Here is a 12916-nt window from a genome sequence, read left to right as displayed (position 1 = left end):
TGCAGTGTCAATAAACATGATTCTTCCAGCTCAGAGTGCGAAATGTTTCACTTAATTATCTTCAACAGAACAGCCCCCATGACTCAGTTTCCTCCTATGGAAAAGGTTTGAATTTCTAATCAAGAGTCAATACAAGCCAGGTGTGGCAAATTTCTATTCATTCCAAGAAGGACCAAAACTTCCCTTTTACTGGTATGTTTAAGACTACCTTAGTGCAGAAAGAAAAATGCAGCACGATATTAAAAGTGACAATTGAGAAAAATGGCATGCCTTGATTTAGGCCTTAGTCCTGCCACCCTTACCCAGAAAACTTATGTAACTTTATTTTGATGCCTACTTGAAAGAAGATTTAGTCCATGCTTAGCAAAACACAATAAAAATCCCAGTAAAGATAAGGGAGGGAGAGATTATATCGCTGGAGAACATTTTAAGCTTTTAGACCAGCCTAGTGGGGATCTGCACAGAGGAAACAGAAGCACTTGAGTTAGAAAGTTGTTTAGACAAACCAAGTTTAGCTTTCCTCCTTTAAATAAAAATTAACATAACTTATCATCTGATTGCTACAAAAACTAGACTGTGGACTCAGCAACTCCTTTGTGTTCTTATTTACTTCACAAATAAGGTCAGAAGTGAATCAGAACTTATTATAATGGATAAATTTGAGAGTCTTTGCTTGTAGACTTCAACTGAAGCTTTATACGCACAAGGGCTGAAAACAGGACCACTGGTCCAATATACACCTCCATGTTAAAGATAATGGCTGCTGTGCAAGAAATTATTCTTAGCCCATATGATCCGTAGGTCACATTCTTAAAAAAAAATCCTCTTCTTTCTGCATTCCTGGCTCAACATTCATGGCTCTGGAGAAACAGAGGAAATTTCAAAAATGAAAAATGCTTAAATCTCTATGTAGAAAATCTGTTACAGAATCAGACTATGGTTCTTATCCTGACCAACTCTCAAATGAGAGGGAGTGAGAATGTAATTTAAAAAGAGGGTGAATAATCCAGTAAAACGTTTTTTATAACAGTCAGCAATATTATAACTTCACATTCATATTCTATGGGTATTTCAGGCCTGCCTCAGATTAAAAAAAAAGTCTGATTTTGAATTACTGTAATTAACTGCAAAAGCTTGCTGATTTGTTGATGCAAAATAATGTCAATCTTTTTCATAAACTTGTTAGAATCTTTGTAAATACATAGGAAAAATTATACAAGGAACAGAAATTCGGCTCTTTGTCATTGGTTTGCTGTTGGCACATAGAGAAAGGTGTTGTAAGGAGGGACATAAGCAAAAAAAAACGTGGTCCTTTCCCTAACATCATTAGTGTAGCATTATCAAATGGTGAGCCATATTCTTGTCACAGTGTACTTCTGAAAGAGGGAGTATATTTTACATTTCACCCTCAAAATTTATTAAGTCTGTGAGGAAGGAAGGTGTGAAATATTGAGTTTGCTTAGAAGCAGAGTAGGTCAAAAAATAGTTTGGAAAGCACTGGAGAAGGAAAAGACAAATCTCTCTTGAGCTGAATAGCTGCAGGCATACACCATTAGTTTTAGGCTATTAAAAAGTGCTGAGGCATATTTTGAAAATCTCTACTCTTAAACTGAATTTTTTTCCTGAGAATATCAACAGGAGTTTTTAATTTCAGCAGCACAGTCTGACCCTCAATTGAGAATATCCAACCCATGAACATCACTGAAGTATAAATTCAGTTGAGAGTGATTTTCCTATCAGTGTTACATATTTACACCTTAAACGTGAGCCACTCCTGCATCACTACTGTGTGCATTATATAGCACTGCTTGACATAAAAGTCATATTCTGCAAACAATATTGATTCCAGTTCTCTTTTACTGCTGGAAAACAGGAGGGAAAGAAGAATCAAAACACTCTGTAATAGCAATGAGCAATTTGGTATAGTAAGCAATGGCACAACTGATGCAAAATCCAGCTCTTGGTCTGGTCTTACAAAACAGAGCATCGCCCAAAATACTGTTTGAGAAAAGTTGAGTGGGATCAGGCTATTTATTAGATGCAACAGGAGAAATAAATCAGAGCTGTAATCTCAAATGCAAATCATTTAAGTATTCATTGATACCTCTCTTGCAGCAGCTGTAGATGGAATGAAAAAGCTGATGCAGGAATGGGCCAAGAGTGATCTAAGACACAACACCCAGGCACTGCCCAGGGTTGGGGGCAGAAATGCAGTTATTATTTTCTACTTAAGTTCTGTGTATTTTCAAGGTGCTAGATATGTTTTACCTGGATACCGAGAACACCGAGCTGTCATTCCTTCTTTCAAGAAGTCTGATTCAGCATTCATAAAAGACATAAATAAAGGACGGCATCTGGCTTTACCAAATTATAGCTATGGTCCAACGATTTTATTCCAATGTTATGTTCTGGTAAATCTTTTCTTCTGTTAAAGCAGATATTTTAACAAGGCACTAGAAAACAACATTTTCTGTAGTCCATAATATCAGCTTTTGTTACTAAGGTCTTTATAAGCACTGTAAGCACAACATGCATCCCAAGCACACAGGGATCAAAAGCTCCTCTGTTGCTGCAAAGAAGTACAGAACAGTCTGGGGCCCAATTCTGCTTCTACTATGTCCAACAACAGAGAGAATGAGTCATTTTTCTCTTAAACCACTAAAACCCTCCTAAACTGCAACCCCTGTCTTGCAGAGGTTTAAGTCAAACATTGATCTAGAAGACAATACTACCTTGGGTAAAGGATTCTCGCAGAAGGGAAGAAAGAATGAAGGCGTAAGCATGTCAGATCGCAGTTATCAGTGGGCAACTATAGTCTGTTTTGTTTCTTTGTTACAAAAGATTAAAGCAATAACAATTTAACCGTGCTTCCATCAATTTAAAATGCTCTGCTAGATAAATATTTTTAAGATCTGTACAACAGGCCTTCGATTTAACAATGAATACATTTCAGACTAATGTGTTGCCAAGCTCCAGCTCTCTTTCTAGCAGCTGAATTCTTGGATAAAATCATTTTGCAGGGTATGAGCAATGCAGTTCTGAAAATAGCATCACTGCAAAATGAAAGATGGCAAGAACATCTACAATGCTGATTTATTTCAATGAAATTTCGTCTCTTACGATCAGTATTTATTTTTATGCTTTCAGCTGAATTTTCATACTTAATAAAATTTAAATCTATAGAACTTGTTAATTTTAGAGTCCCTAGCATAAATGTCAGCATAAATGTCTAAGACAGAAACAAACAAACAAAAAAAAAAAATCACAATTTACACCATAAGATATGTAAAACAGAAAAATGCTTTGTGGATCAAATAATTTGCACTTATCACTACCACATGTACAGAGACACTCTCAAAAAGAAACCAACACCAATCAACAAGCTGTTTCGCACTTATCTTTAAGTATGTTTCTACCAGAAGAACGGATTGGAGCAATACTTTTTAAAATATCAGTGGGTTTATACATCTTGCGTAATGCTCAGCATTCAGACGTGAGCTGCTGAGAAAACACTAAGAGGTGATATTGCACTTCCTTGATTCTAAGTAGATTACATCTCTTGGCTTTCTTTCCAATTCACTGATACAAAGGGACACTTCAGCAGATTATTTTTTTCCTAATAATGAAGATTTTTAAATAGATTGGAAAATACAATTTTCAAATGAGAAGGAGCCTGATATTTTACAATCCATTAACACAGCTGTCTTTTCTAATTAACATCAGCAATAAAATTGGCATTCTTCTATCACAGATTCTATGCTAAAAATGAGATTATATGTATATGAGGGGTGTCAAAATCCCTAAATCTGACAGCAAAAACAGATGAAAAGAACACATCATATCTTCTCTCTACACTCAGTCACTGATTTTATATAGAGAGCGACTCTGTGTACCAAGCCCAGCTACATTCTCAGCGAGACCTACACTTGTTAGTCCATGTGCAGAAACCAAAAATACGAATGTCCCAGTTGTGCAAGCCCTAATTCATATGACTCACACAGACTTCCCTGAGTTGTCCTAATGACACCGAAACAGTGAGGATGATTCATGCAAATAAAAAATGGGAATACACAACTTCTTTTCTAAAAATTTCCTGCCAGCATACATACATATATATATATGTTCATATGTATATTATTTTTATCCTCTGTACATTATTTTTATCCTCAGATGTTTTACGCCAATTTGTCTAAGTATCAGATCTGTCTTGAATATAATGTGTAATTTAATCTCTGCATACAGAACAGTGACTGAGGATGAAAAAAAGGAAAAAAGATAAAGGAAAGAGAGAAAATGAGTGGGGAAGGAAAATTAGAGAAAATAAAATAAAAACAGGCATTAAGCTATATCCAGAATGATGTAATTACAGAAACAGTGCCATTGATATTGAAAGGCTTCATCTGTAGGTTTATCAAAATTAAAATATCTGTTTTGTTTTGTTGGTTGTTTTCTTCTTTTTTAAACAGTACAGACAGGTTTATAGTCAGAAAGCAGTAGGTACATCTTTATAACGTACATTATACACTATCAATCAGTAAAAATATCAACGCTGCTAAGACATACTGTGTCAAAAACATACTTCAGAATTACAAGATATTTTTAAACTCAAGACTATCTGTTTTGATGCAGTATAGATAAAAGAACTGAAATAAACTGAGTCCTATGCTACCTTTATCAGGAAACACACAAACTACATTTACTTAATAGTATCTTTTTCTCAAGTCTGTATAGATGTGGATGATAAATAAATATAAACGGCTAGCAAGAAAGAAGTCCTTTGCGTACTGTGTTAGCAGTAGTGTGGTTATAGTGACAGGAGTACTATATACAACAATATTCTCGTATAAGTGCAAAATACCTGCTGTGCTGCATGTATAATTGAAGTATTTGGAGTCCCTATGTTAAAAGTAAGAGCATGATACCCTGTAGCAACATATAATAGATCCCTAATACATGATAGAATGAAAATGATACATTTTTATGAAACCTAATATGTATCGATCAGCAGCTAAGCCTTATAGCTAAAGATCAAGATATAATTACTGCTATACTTAAATAGTTCATTAAAGAAGTCTTTAATACTTGTGGTGAAATATTCCAACACAGGAAGCAATAAATGCGGTTATACCACCTGCTCAGTTTTTCGATGAAAAATTAAGGCTCTCATTTCATGCAGCACAATCTTTCACTTGAAATTCTCTATACATTGCTGGGTAAATACATCAGAGCCTTTTTGCCTTGTCAGAGAAGTAAAATCAATCAAATGACTCAGATTCTATCAAAGAGGCATTGCTTAAACCTTCAGCATTTTTTCCTAAAAGTGTTTCATACTTGTATACTACTGTGTTGGTGATAAGTACTTCTGAATGTTTTACCAAAGGCACATGTTAAAATATTTACTGATGCAGAAGGAACAGATGACTGAAGGAAAAGTGATTGTACAATAATGAGTTGTTGATGAAATCATGAACTATATAGCCCTGAATATGCACATTTTTCATACAACAGCTGGGAAATACTGCTTCCTCAGACCAACTTTATAACTAAGAGAAAAAGAGACTGAAAATAATGGGGAGAAAGCAGGTAGCTAAGAACATGATGTCAGCAAACCTTCAGTTCTTCAATTATTAATATCCTTTCTTTCCTTTATTCTCTTCTCCTGTTTTTTTTTTTTTCCTACTTTTAATATTCTTAAAATATAAAATCTTTCACGTTAAGGGCATTTGTGCCACTTCCCTTTGTTTTTCCCCATTTGTATTCTGTAGTAAAAACCCAAAACATCACTAACTGTCAAGTCTTAAAAAAGAATCCAAAAATTGTTTTCTCTTTCACCTGTTACATCACTTTCTGCAAAGCAGCTCTCCCTGCATCAACCTGTTGTACTGTCTTCTAATTGAACCAAGCCTTATTTGCACTTTGATTTAATTTCAAAGGGGAAGCATTACTATGAAGGATGGACATGCGCTATAGATTGTTTCTACAATATTTCAATGGAATAATAATGAGAAAAAAGAAAGCCAACAGCAAGTAGATTGTGTAGAACATGGAAATGGTATTGACTAACATCATATTCTGAATTACTTAATCATAGGTATAGTTATAATTAAAGTTATATTATATAACGTGTTTCCCTGATGACAATTTCTGTTATCATGACTGGCAGTGAAGGTAAATTCTGAAGGGAATTAGCAAACACGGACAGAGGGACAAAAGCAGTTTTAAGGAAATAGTCCCATAAAGTTATGCTAAAAAATTATCTAGACTTCTATTTGAAATTATACAATATTCTTTTTATACAGTATCCTTTTAATTTCACTAGGTTCCATATTTCTTTCTCTTTTAAAAGCAGAAAAATCTATGTAGAAGATAAATTGTAATTAGTTGTGTATGATAACCTTATCAGCTCAATAAGAAACAGTAAATACAGGAGCTCAAACACAAGAAAAGCACTGACTTAAATAGCCCTGGCTTTGTGTTTTGTCACTCGTGCTTCTACACGGCTAATCTTTATAAACTGCAACACGAGAACATTTTAAAAGATAATTCTCCCTTCAATGAAAGGCTATATAAATTCAACTTAGAAGATACTAAGTGGTTATTTTACACTTATCTTTGTATTCCTTTCTTTCATTTAACAGTGCGAGCATCCCTTTGAGTCTTTCACAATGGAACCGATACTCAGAACTGAATCCAATTATAACAACCTACCAGCAGTACTAATTGGTGAAAATGCATTGCTGGTAATTGCTGTAAACTCATCCTTCTGCGCAGGGTGAACGAAGGCAATAAATCCTACCCAGCGCTAAACAATAGGGAAGCCTACCATTAGCACTGTTTTTCTTATGTAAAATGCATTAAAGTGAGTCATCCACTTAAAAGTTACCTACTGGTAGGTTTAACCCAGATTCAGGGACTAAGGTAAGTGCTTCCAAAAAAAAAAAAAAAATAAAGATAACAAGGTGAGGAAGAAAGAAGAAAAAGGGATAATACACGGTCATTAGTCCATAGTTGTTTTGTTGTGTGTTTTTCCCCCCCCCCAACCTGTGGGCGAATCTCAAATATGATGTATTGGCTTATTTTTGCCTTTCCTTTATTGCATGCTCTCATTATGTGATCTTTACACTGCTCTGGGCAATACTTTCCTGCTAATAAGCATGCAGTGTTTTAAAGATTTCTATCTTACGGCCACGCAAAACATAAAGCTGCTTGCGCCGAGAGCATCCACCGGCTCTCGCAAAGGTGATTTTTTTTGAGAAGTAACGATTTGCAAGGCCAAGGCTTTAGAAAACAGTTCTTTAGTTGTGTTGCTGTAAGCACGTTAAAAGCCCTCGGGGGTGGCACACGCGTGCGCACACACGACACCCCGGCGACAACCCCGGGCACCAAACAAACCCTGCGGCTGTCAAAATATTCAGGGTGTGCGCTGGCACACGGCCAGGTAGGAGTGAGCTTAACCACAGGCTCAACACTCAAAGCAATGCCCGCCTGCCCGTTTCACACGCCAGCCGCAGGAAGGCAAGAAAATGTGTCTTTTGCGTGAATTTTAATAAAATTGCGAAAGTTTTAATTTTTTTAAAAAAAATAGTGTTGAAACTCCAGCCAGGCTGAAATAACCTTTGTGGGAGGAGGAGGCGGGCTCTGTGTAACTCGAAACTTTGAGCACGGCTGAGCTGCCGGGGGTATATTTAGAGCTGGGATCTGCTCCGGAGCGGGGCTGGGAGGCAAAGCCTTCCCCTCAGAAGTGCCGCCGGCGGCCGTGACCGGGGCAGCCTCCCCTCCTCCCGGCGACCGCCCCGCAGGGACCCTCAGCTACCGTGACTCTTTCCCAAGCAAAAGCAGCCGAAATCCTGCAGTTTTCCCTCACCGACACTTTCTGCCCGGACTTACTTTATTTCCCTTTGTATTTCGGCCGGCGCCGCGCTCTCGCCGGCACAGAGGTGCCCCCCCAACCCCGGCCGTGCCCCCCGCCCCGGACCCCCGGACCCCGCGGGGACTTACGTGGTGGCAGAAGGGAAAGGTCCCTCCGAGGAGTGGTTCATCACCAGGGTCTGGAAAAGTGTCAGGCTAAAGACTAGCAGCCAGCCAGCAGCCATCTTCCTGATCGAAGATCGATCCCCCTTCCCCAAGTCGGCGAGACGGCAATAATAATAAATTCAATTATTGTGTGTGTGGTGGTGTGGGGGGGGCAGTTGTTTTTTAAAGCCTCCTCCGCTCCCCCCCAACCCGCCCCCTCGCAGGAGGCTCAGCCCAGAGATGTGCGGAGAAGCGGGAGCGCGGCCGAGGGTGGGAAGGAGGAGGAGAAACGATGGAGATCTGTGGGTGGAGAGGGGGGAAGAGAAATAAGAGAGAGAGAGAGACTCTACTCTCTGCTACTCCAGCAGCAGCTCAAGCTTCATCTGATCCGCCGCCATCAGAGCTACTTTTGTAACGGATCTCCGCTCGCTCGCGCGTGTGTGTCCTTCCCTGATTTATTCCCCTGATTGCAGAGCAGAAAGAGGAGGAGGAGGAGGGAGGCAGGCAGGCAGGCGGGGCGGGGTGGGGTGGGGTGGGGTGGGGGCTTCTGTAAGGGAGAGGAGGAAAGAAGAGAAGAGAGTTGGAGAGACGGGCAGATCGCTCCCGGCTCCTGCCTTCCCCGCCGGCAGCGGGGGAAAGTCAGGGCGGGGAGCGGGGGCGGGCGCCGGGCCCTGTGGCGGTCGCTCCTTACAAGGCAGCCGAGGAACTCCCGGGCCGGGCCGCGCCGCGCCGCGCCGCGTGCCGCACCTCCCAGCCGCCCGGACGCTATTTTTAAAAACAGCTTCGTGCCTTATTTTAATTCCTCCCCGCCTCCTCCCTTTTAAGCAGCAGCCTCACGCAGCCCGTGTGCCACCAGCCTGGGCGGCATTTGTGTGTATATCTTTATATATGTCTATCTAAATGTCGCTCTTCCCGCTGCTGGCTGTAGAAGCGCTCCTCAGCGCGGAGGGGACCCTCTGCGCGCCCGCAGAGGCTTGCTCCGCGGCGCGGAACAGCGCGGCTGCCCTCGCCCTCCGCCGGGTCCCGTCCCCGGCGGGTCCCTGGGGGCAGCTCCGGGAAGCGGGTCCCTGGGGGCACGGCCGCGAGTCCTCGGGCTTCATCCCCGCCCCAACCGCGTCTCCAACCCAGACGTTCATTTCAGATCCCGTTGAAAAGTCACAGAACAAATTCCCTCTCCCGTCCTTTATGTTACCCGTGTTCACGCATACCAGTCTCTGTGGTAACTATACATTCTCCGTACGAATGGAGAAAGTAATCCAGGGAAATATTTCTTAGCTTCTTTACTAAAGCAGTTAAAAGTTCAGTGTCAATGTTGATTTTCTTTTCGATCTGTGGGTTGTTAATGTTTCTTTGCTTGTTTTTCTTTCTTTTTACATATTTATATATTTTATTTTTTTTCTTTAATTAAATAGAATTCTGTAATTATATTTATATTTTTGTTTATTTAATTACTCCAACAGGTGAAAATGAAAGAGCAGACCCGGTTTTCATGATGTTTTCACATCCTTTCTATTTAAAGGTCACATCATCTTGAATGTATTAACTCACAGCAATTTCTATAAACCAGAAAAGTGCTCATGTCTATTTTAAAGGTGGCAAAAGGACCAAAGCTGAGATCCACAAATGAAGAATTGAGTGTTCACATTACCCAGGCTCCAAGCCAGCATGATATTTCAGTTGCAATCTGTAAAGCATGCAGTCACTCATCTACATTGTTTCTGGATTGGAGCTGGCACTTTGGAGCTGGTGGGAAGAACTCCCAGTTGTCTTCACCTATCCACCTACCTGTAGGTATGTAGGATTCAGGGTTTGAACGCAAGTCTGAAATAGCAATTTCTAAAACAATACTGCAGCATGTAGACTCACATGGCCTGAAGAGTACCTATAGCCCAGCTTTTGTAGGTCTCCATAGGCTTTACGGTTTTGCCACATCAGATGGCAACACTTCAGATACTCAGCTATAACTGCTCATCGGAGCACCTCCGCTTTCCGACAGTGGTGTAAAGCACTGATGGCCTCTGCTGCAAGGTGTGACAGATAACTGCAGAGTCATGTGACACAGAGGTACTGCTTCGCATAGGATGTATCAAGAAAAGAAGGTGTTTGGAGTGGAGTAAAAGGTGGGAGGAATTCACAGAGGAAAGAGACTGGAAATGTCTAGTTGTTCAGCTTGCACAAGGCCATGTCAGATTTACTTCTTAGAGTGTAACTTAAGGCATCTCCTCACTTTTGGGGACTCACACTGTTTAAGGGTAGCATTAGCCAGTATCTAGAGGGCATCAATTCAGTTATGAACATGAATATTCCTCAAAAAAACACTGGTTCTGCTCCTTGATAGGACTCTGAAGATCAGCACAAGTTCGTGACTAAACTCTGCTAAGATCCACAAACTAACATCCACAAACTAGATGTTCTGTTGCAGTGGGCAACACAGTGATGGATTAACGCTCTGGAAACACCTCTTCAGAATAAAGGTTGGAAATGCTCTGACTGGCCCCTTCCCTACCCGAAGGACCCAGCATTCGCCCATGTAATTTCTGCTCAACAGGAAAGTGCTCGTGTTCAATTCCCAGTTGTGCTTCCCCCAGAGGCCTACACACGGCTCACCAAGCCATGGTCAATGAGCTGGGAAAGAGGTGCTCTCCCACTGAAGTGGTCAAGCAGAAAAAGGACATGCATGTTGGTCAGGGCAAGAGAGGGTGCAAATGACTCTGCAGACCCACTTGGGAAATGGTTTCAGTAGGTGAGGATAAGTAAGACTACACTCCCTCAGACGTACTCTTTCAATATAACGTACAGGAGACAAAGACCAAAGAATGATAATGTAAAATGATAAATAGAAAAGTACAGGGTTACAGAGGAATGTTTCTTTCATCATTAGTATAATTTTCTGTAAGCCTGCATTTCTGGTCCTGCACCCATCACTTATTGAGCTCTTTAGGATGATAATTATTGTTACTTATAATTCTAACAACAATAACACATGGCAAGCAATGCAACAGTGCAATGCATGGGTGGGTTGGCACCCCACCTGGTACAGTAAGGTCTGGATTGTGGCTGTTTCAGCAATACTGATACACTGTAAAGATAGCTGAAATGTGAAAAAGAAGCTAGAGAAAATACCATTTTTTTTAATATAGCAATATTTGAAGCATCAAATCTATGGTGCTATTTGCAACTGTATAATAAGACTCCCTGCAAGGTAATCCTGCAGTGAACACCACTTAGGTGCAAGTAAATGCCAGTGGAGCCAACTGAAACTCAGGGATGAAGGAGAAAAGTTGTCTCCATGTGGCTCCAGCATGGAGGAGAAATACCCAGGTTAGCTCCAAACAAGCTGGTTGAGGTGTTGAGGAGCAGCCAGGGCTGGAAAATGGAGCTCAACAAGGGCTACCTGTGTGGTATTCATGGCAAGACTCAGATCTGTGATAGGCAACTCAAGTTCAGCCTGCAAGCTTTACAGGATTTACAAGCAAGCTTGGACCAGAGCCCAGTTTTGAGAAAAGCTGGACTCAAATTAAGTTACTCCAGGAGTAATGTGTTATTTACTAATTACTCATCCTTTTGTTTCACCTAATTATTTATGGCTTAGAAATGTGTTTATATGCCAGGTAATTAATAAAGATGCAGAATGTTTAGAAAAGTTGGCCTCATCCTACAAATGTGTATGGATATGAGTAATTGTGCTCAAATGAATTCCCACTAGATTTGACAGGAAAGTGTGATTGAGTTAAAACATAATGCTAGCAGAATTAAGTTTCTTGATATTTCTTCATCCTCCCATAATCCAGAAAAAAATAGCACAAGTGTAGTTTCATCATGAAATTTTAAAAAGCTATTAAAATCTCCTAAGTGATCAATTCATTTACATTCAATGATTATACTATTTCCCTATGCAGTCATGTTTCAAACAGTATTTTAAATGTGTGTTTTTTACTTCACAGTAATGTTGCACTGCAGATACTATAATTTATCTGTGTAAAGGTTCTTAAAGATCTATTACAGCTGACAAGTCTCCTTTTTTAAGCACTTAAATATAGACTTGAATGACAAACCACAAAAGTAAACTTTTCTTCTTACTTCATCTCATTCTAAATTTATTGCCTGTCATATCTGACCGAGACCTTTTGTATCAAAGGCTTCTTATCAGTTCAGTATATCAGTAACAAGTATAATTCATGATGAAGCTTTTCTCTTTAATTTCAATTTCTGGATGCATTATTTACATTTTCATAAATGATTTACCTTGTCACAAATCCAGCATAAGAGACAGAAGAACTGGGCTTTCTGTCTCTTAACTATTAAAAAAAAACAAACCCAAACATATTAAGTTAGAACGAGATTCAAAGTTTTATTAACTGGGTTTTATGCTTGTATATAAACTCATTCTTCAGTAATCAGCATTGACTTTTGGAAAACAGTGGCAGTTTCAGACTTAACATAAATAGTGATTGTAGCACTTGTGTGAATAGATAGCACACAATGACCAAGTGTCTTAAGTGTCTTCTTTTTTTGGTTATATTCAAGAAATCGTTAGTGGCTGTTGTGCTCACTGACTCTAATCTGCAGTGTGCTGAGTACGCTTCACCTCTGTGGTTGGGGTGACAAGCACTTTGCTAGATGGAACCCCAGCTGTCATTCAGTTCAGTCAAAATGTGCTTCCTGAAATACTGTAAAAAGTATGACAAGGTCTTAATCAATGCCACAGTGATACCAAAACACCATTTGGTTCCTGGCATGTAGTATCTTCTTTATGCCTGTGTGTTACCCAGGGCAGGAGCAGGTAATCTTACTGAATAATTCTCATTCTGTTTGGCTGTGAGGGACTTAGTAGAGAGTGCAGGCAGCCTGATCTCAATTTCTAATTTCAGGGGGAAAAAAGCTCTCTTATTGAAGTCTGCAC

The 12916-nt window shown here is 39.9% G+C and overlaps 1 protein-coding gene across 4 annotated transcripts in view; it reads right to left on the bottom strand.

Moving 5' to 3' along the window:
• The window catches only part of CACNA2D1 (calcium voltage-gated channel auxiliary subunit alpha2delta 1), a 453094-nt gene extending 444465 nt beyond the window's left edge, over positions 1-8629 (bottom strand). For all 4 annotated transcript variants that reach the window (XM_068400329.1, XM_068400331.1, XM_068400330.1 and 1 more), the window contains exon 1: positions 7999-8629. In XM_068400329.1, the coding sequence (XP_068256430.1) occupies positions 7999-8093 (95 nt within the window). In that variant the 5' untranslated portion in view covers positions 8094-8629. The remainder of the gene's footprint in view (positions 1-7998) is intronic.
• Positions 8630-12916: the final 4287 nt, after the last annotated feature.

The sequence above is a fragment of the Nyctibius grandis genome, chromosome 5 (genome assembly GCF_013368605.1).
Source record: "Nyctibius grandis isolate bNycGra1 chromosome 5, bNycGra1.pri, whole genome shotgun sequence".
Taxonomy (NCBI): domain Eukaryota; kingdom Metazoa; phylum Chordata; class Aves; order Nyctibiiformes; family Nyctibiidae; genus Nyctibius; species Nyctibius grandis.
This window is presented reverse-complemented; position numbering and strand designations above follow the sequence as displayed.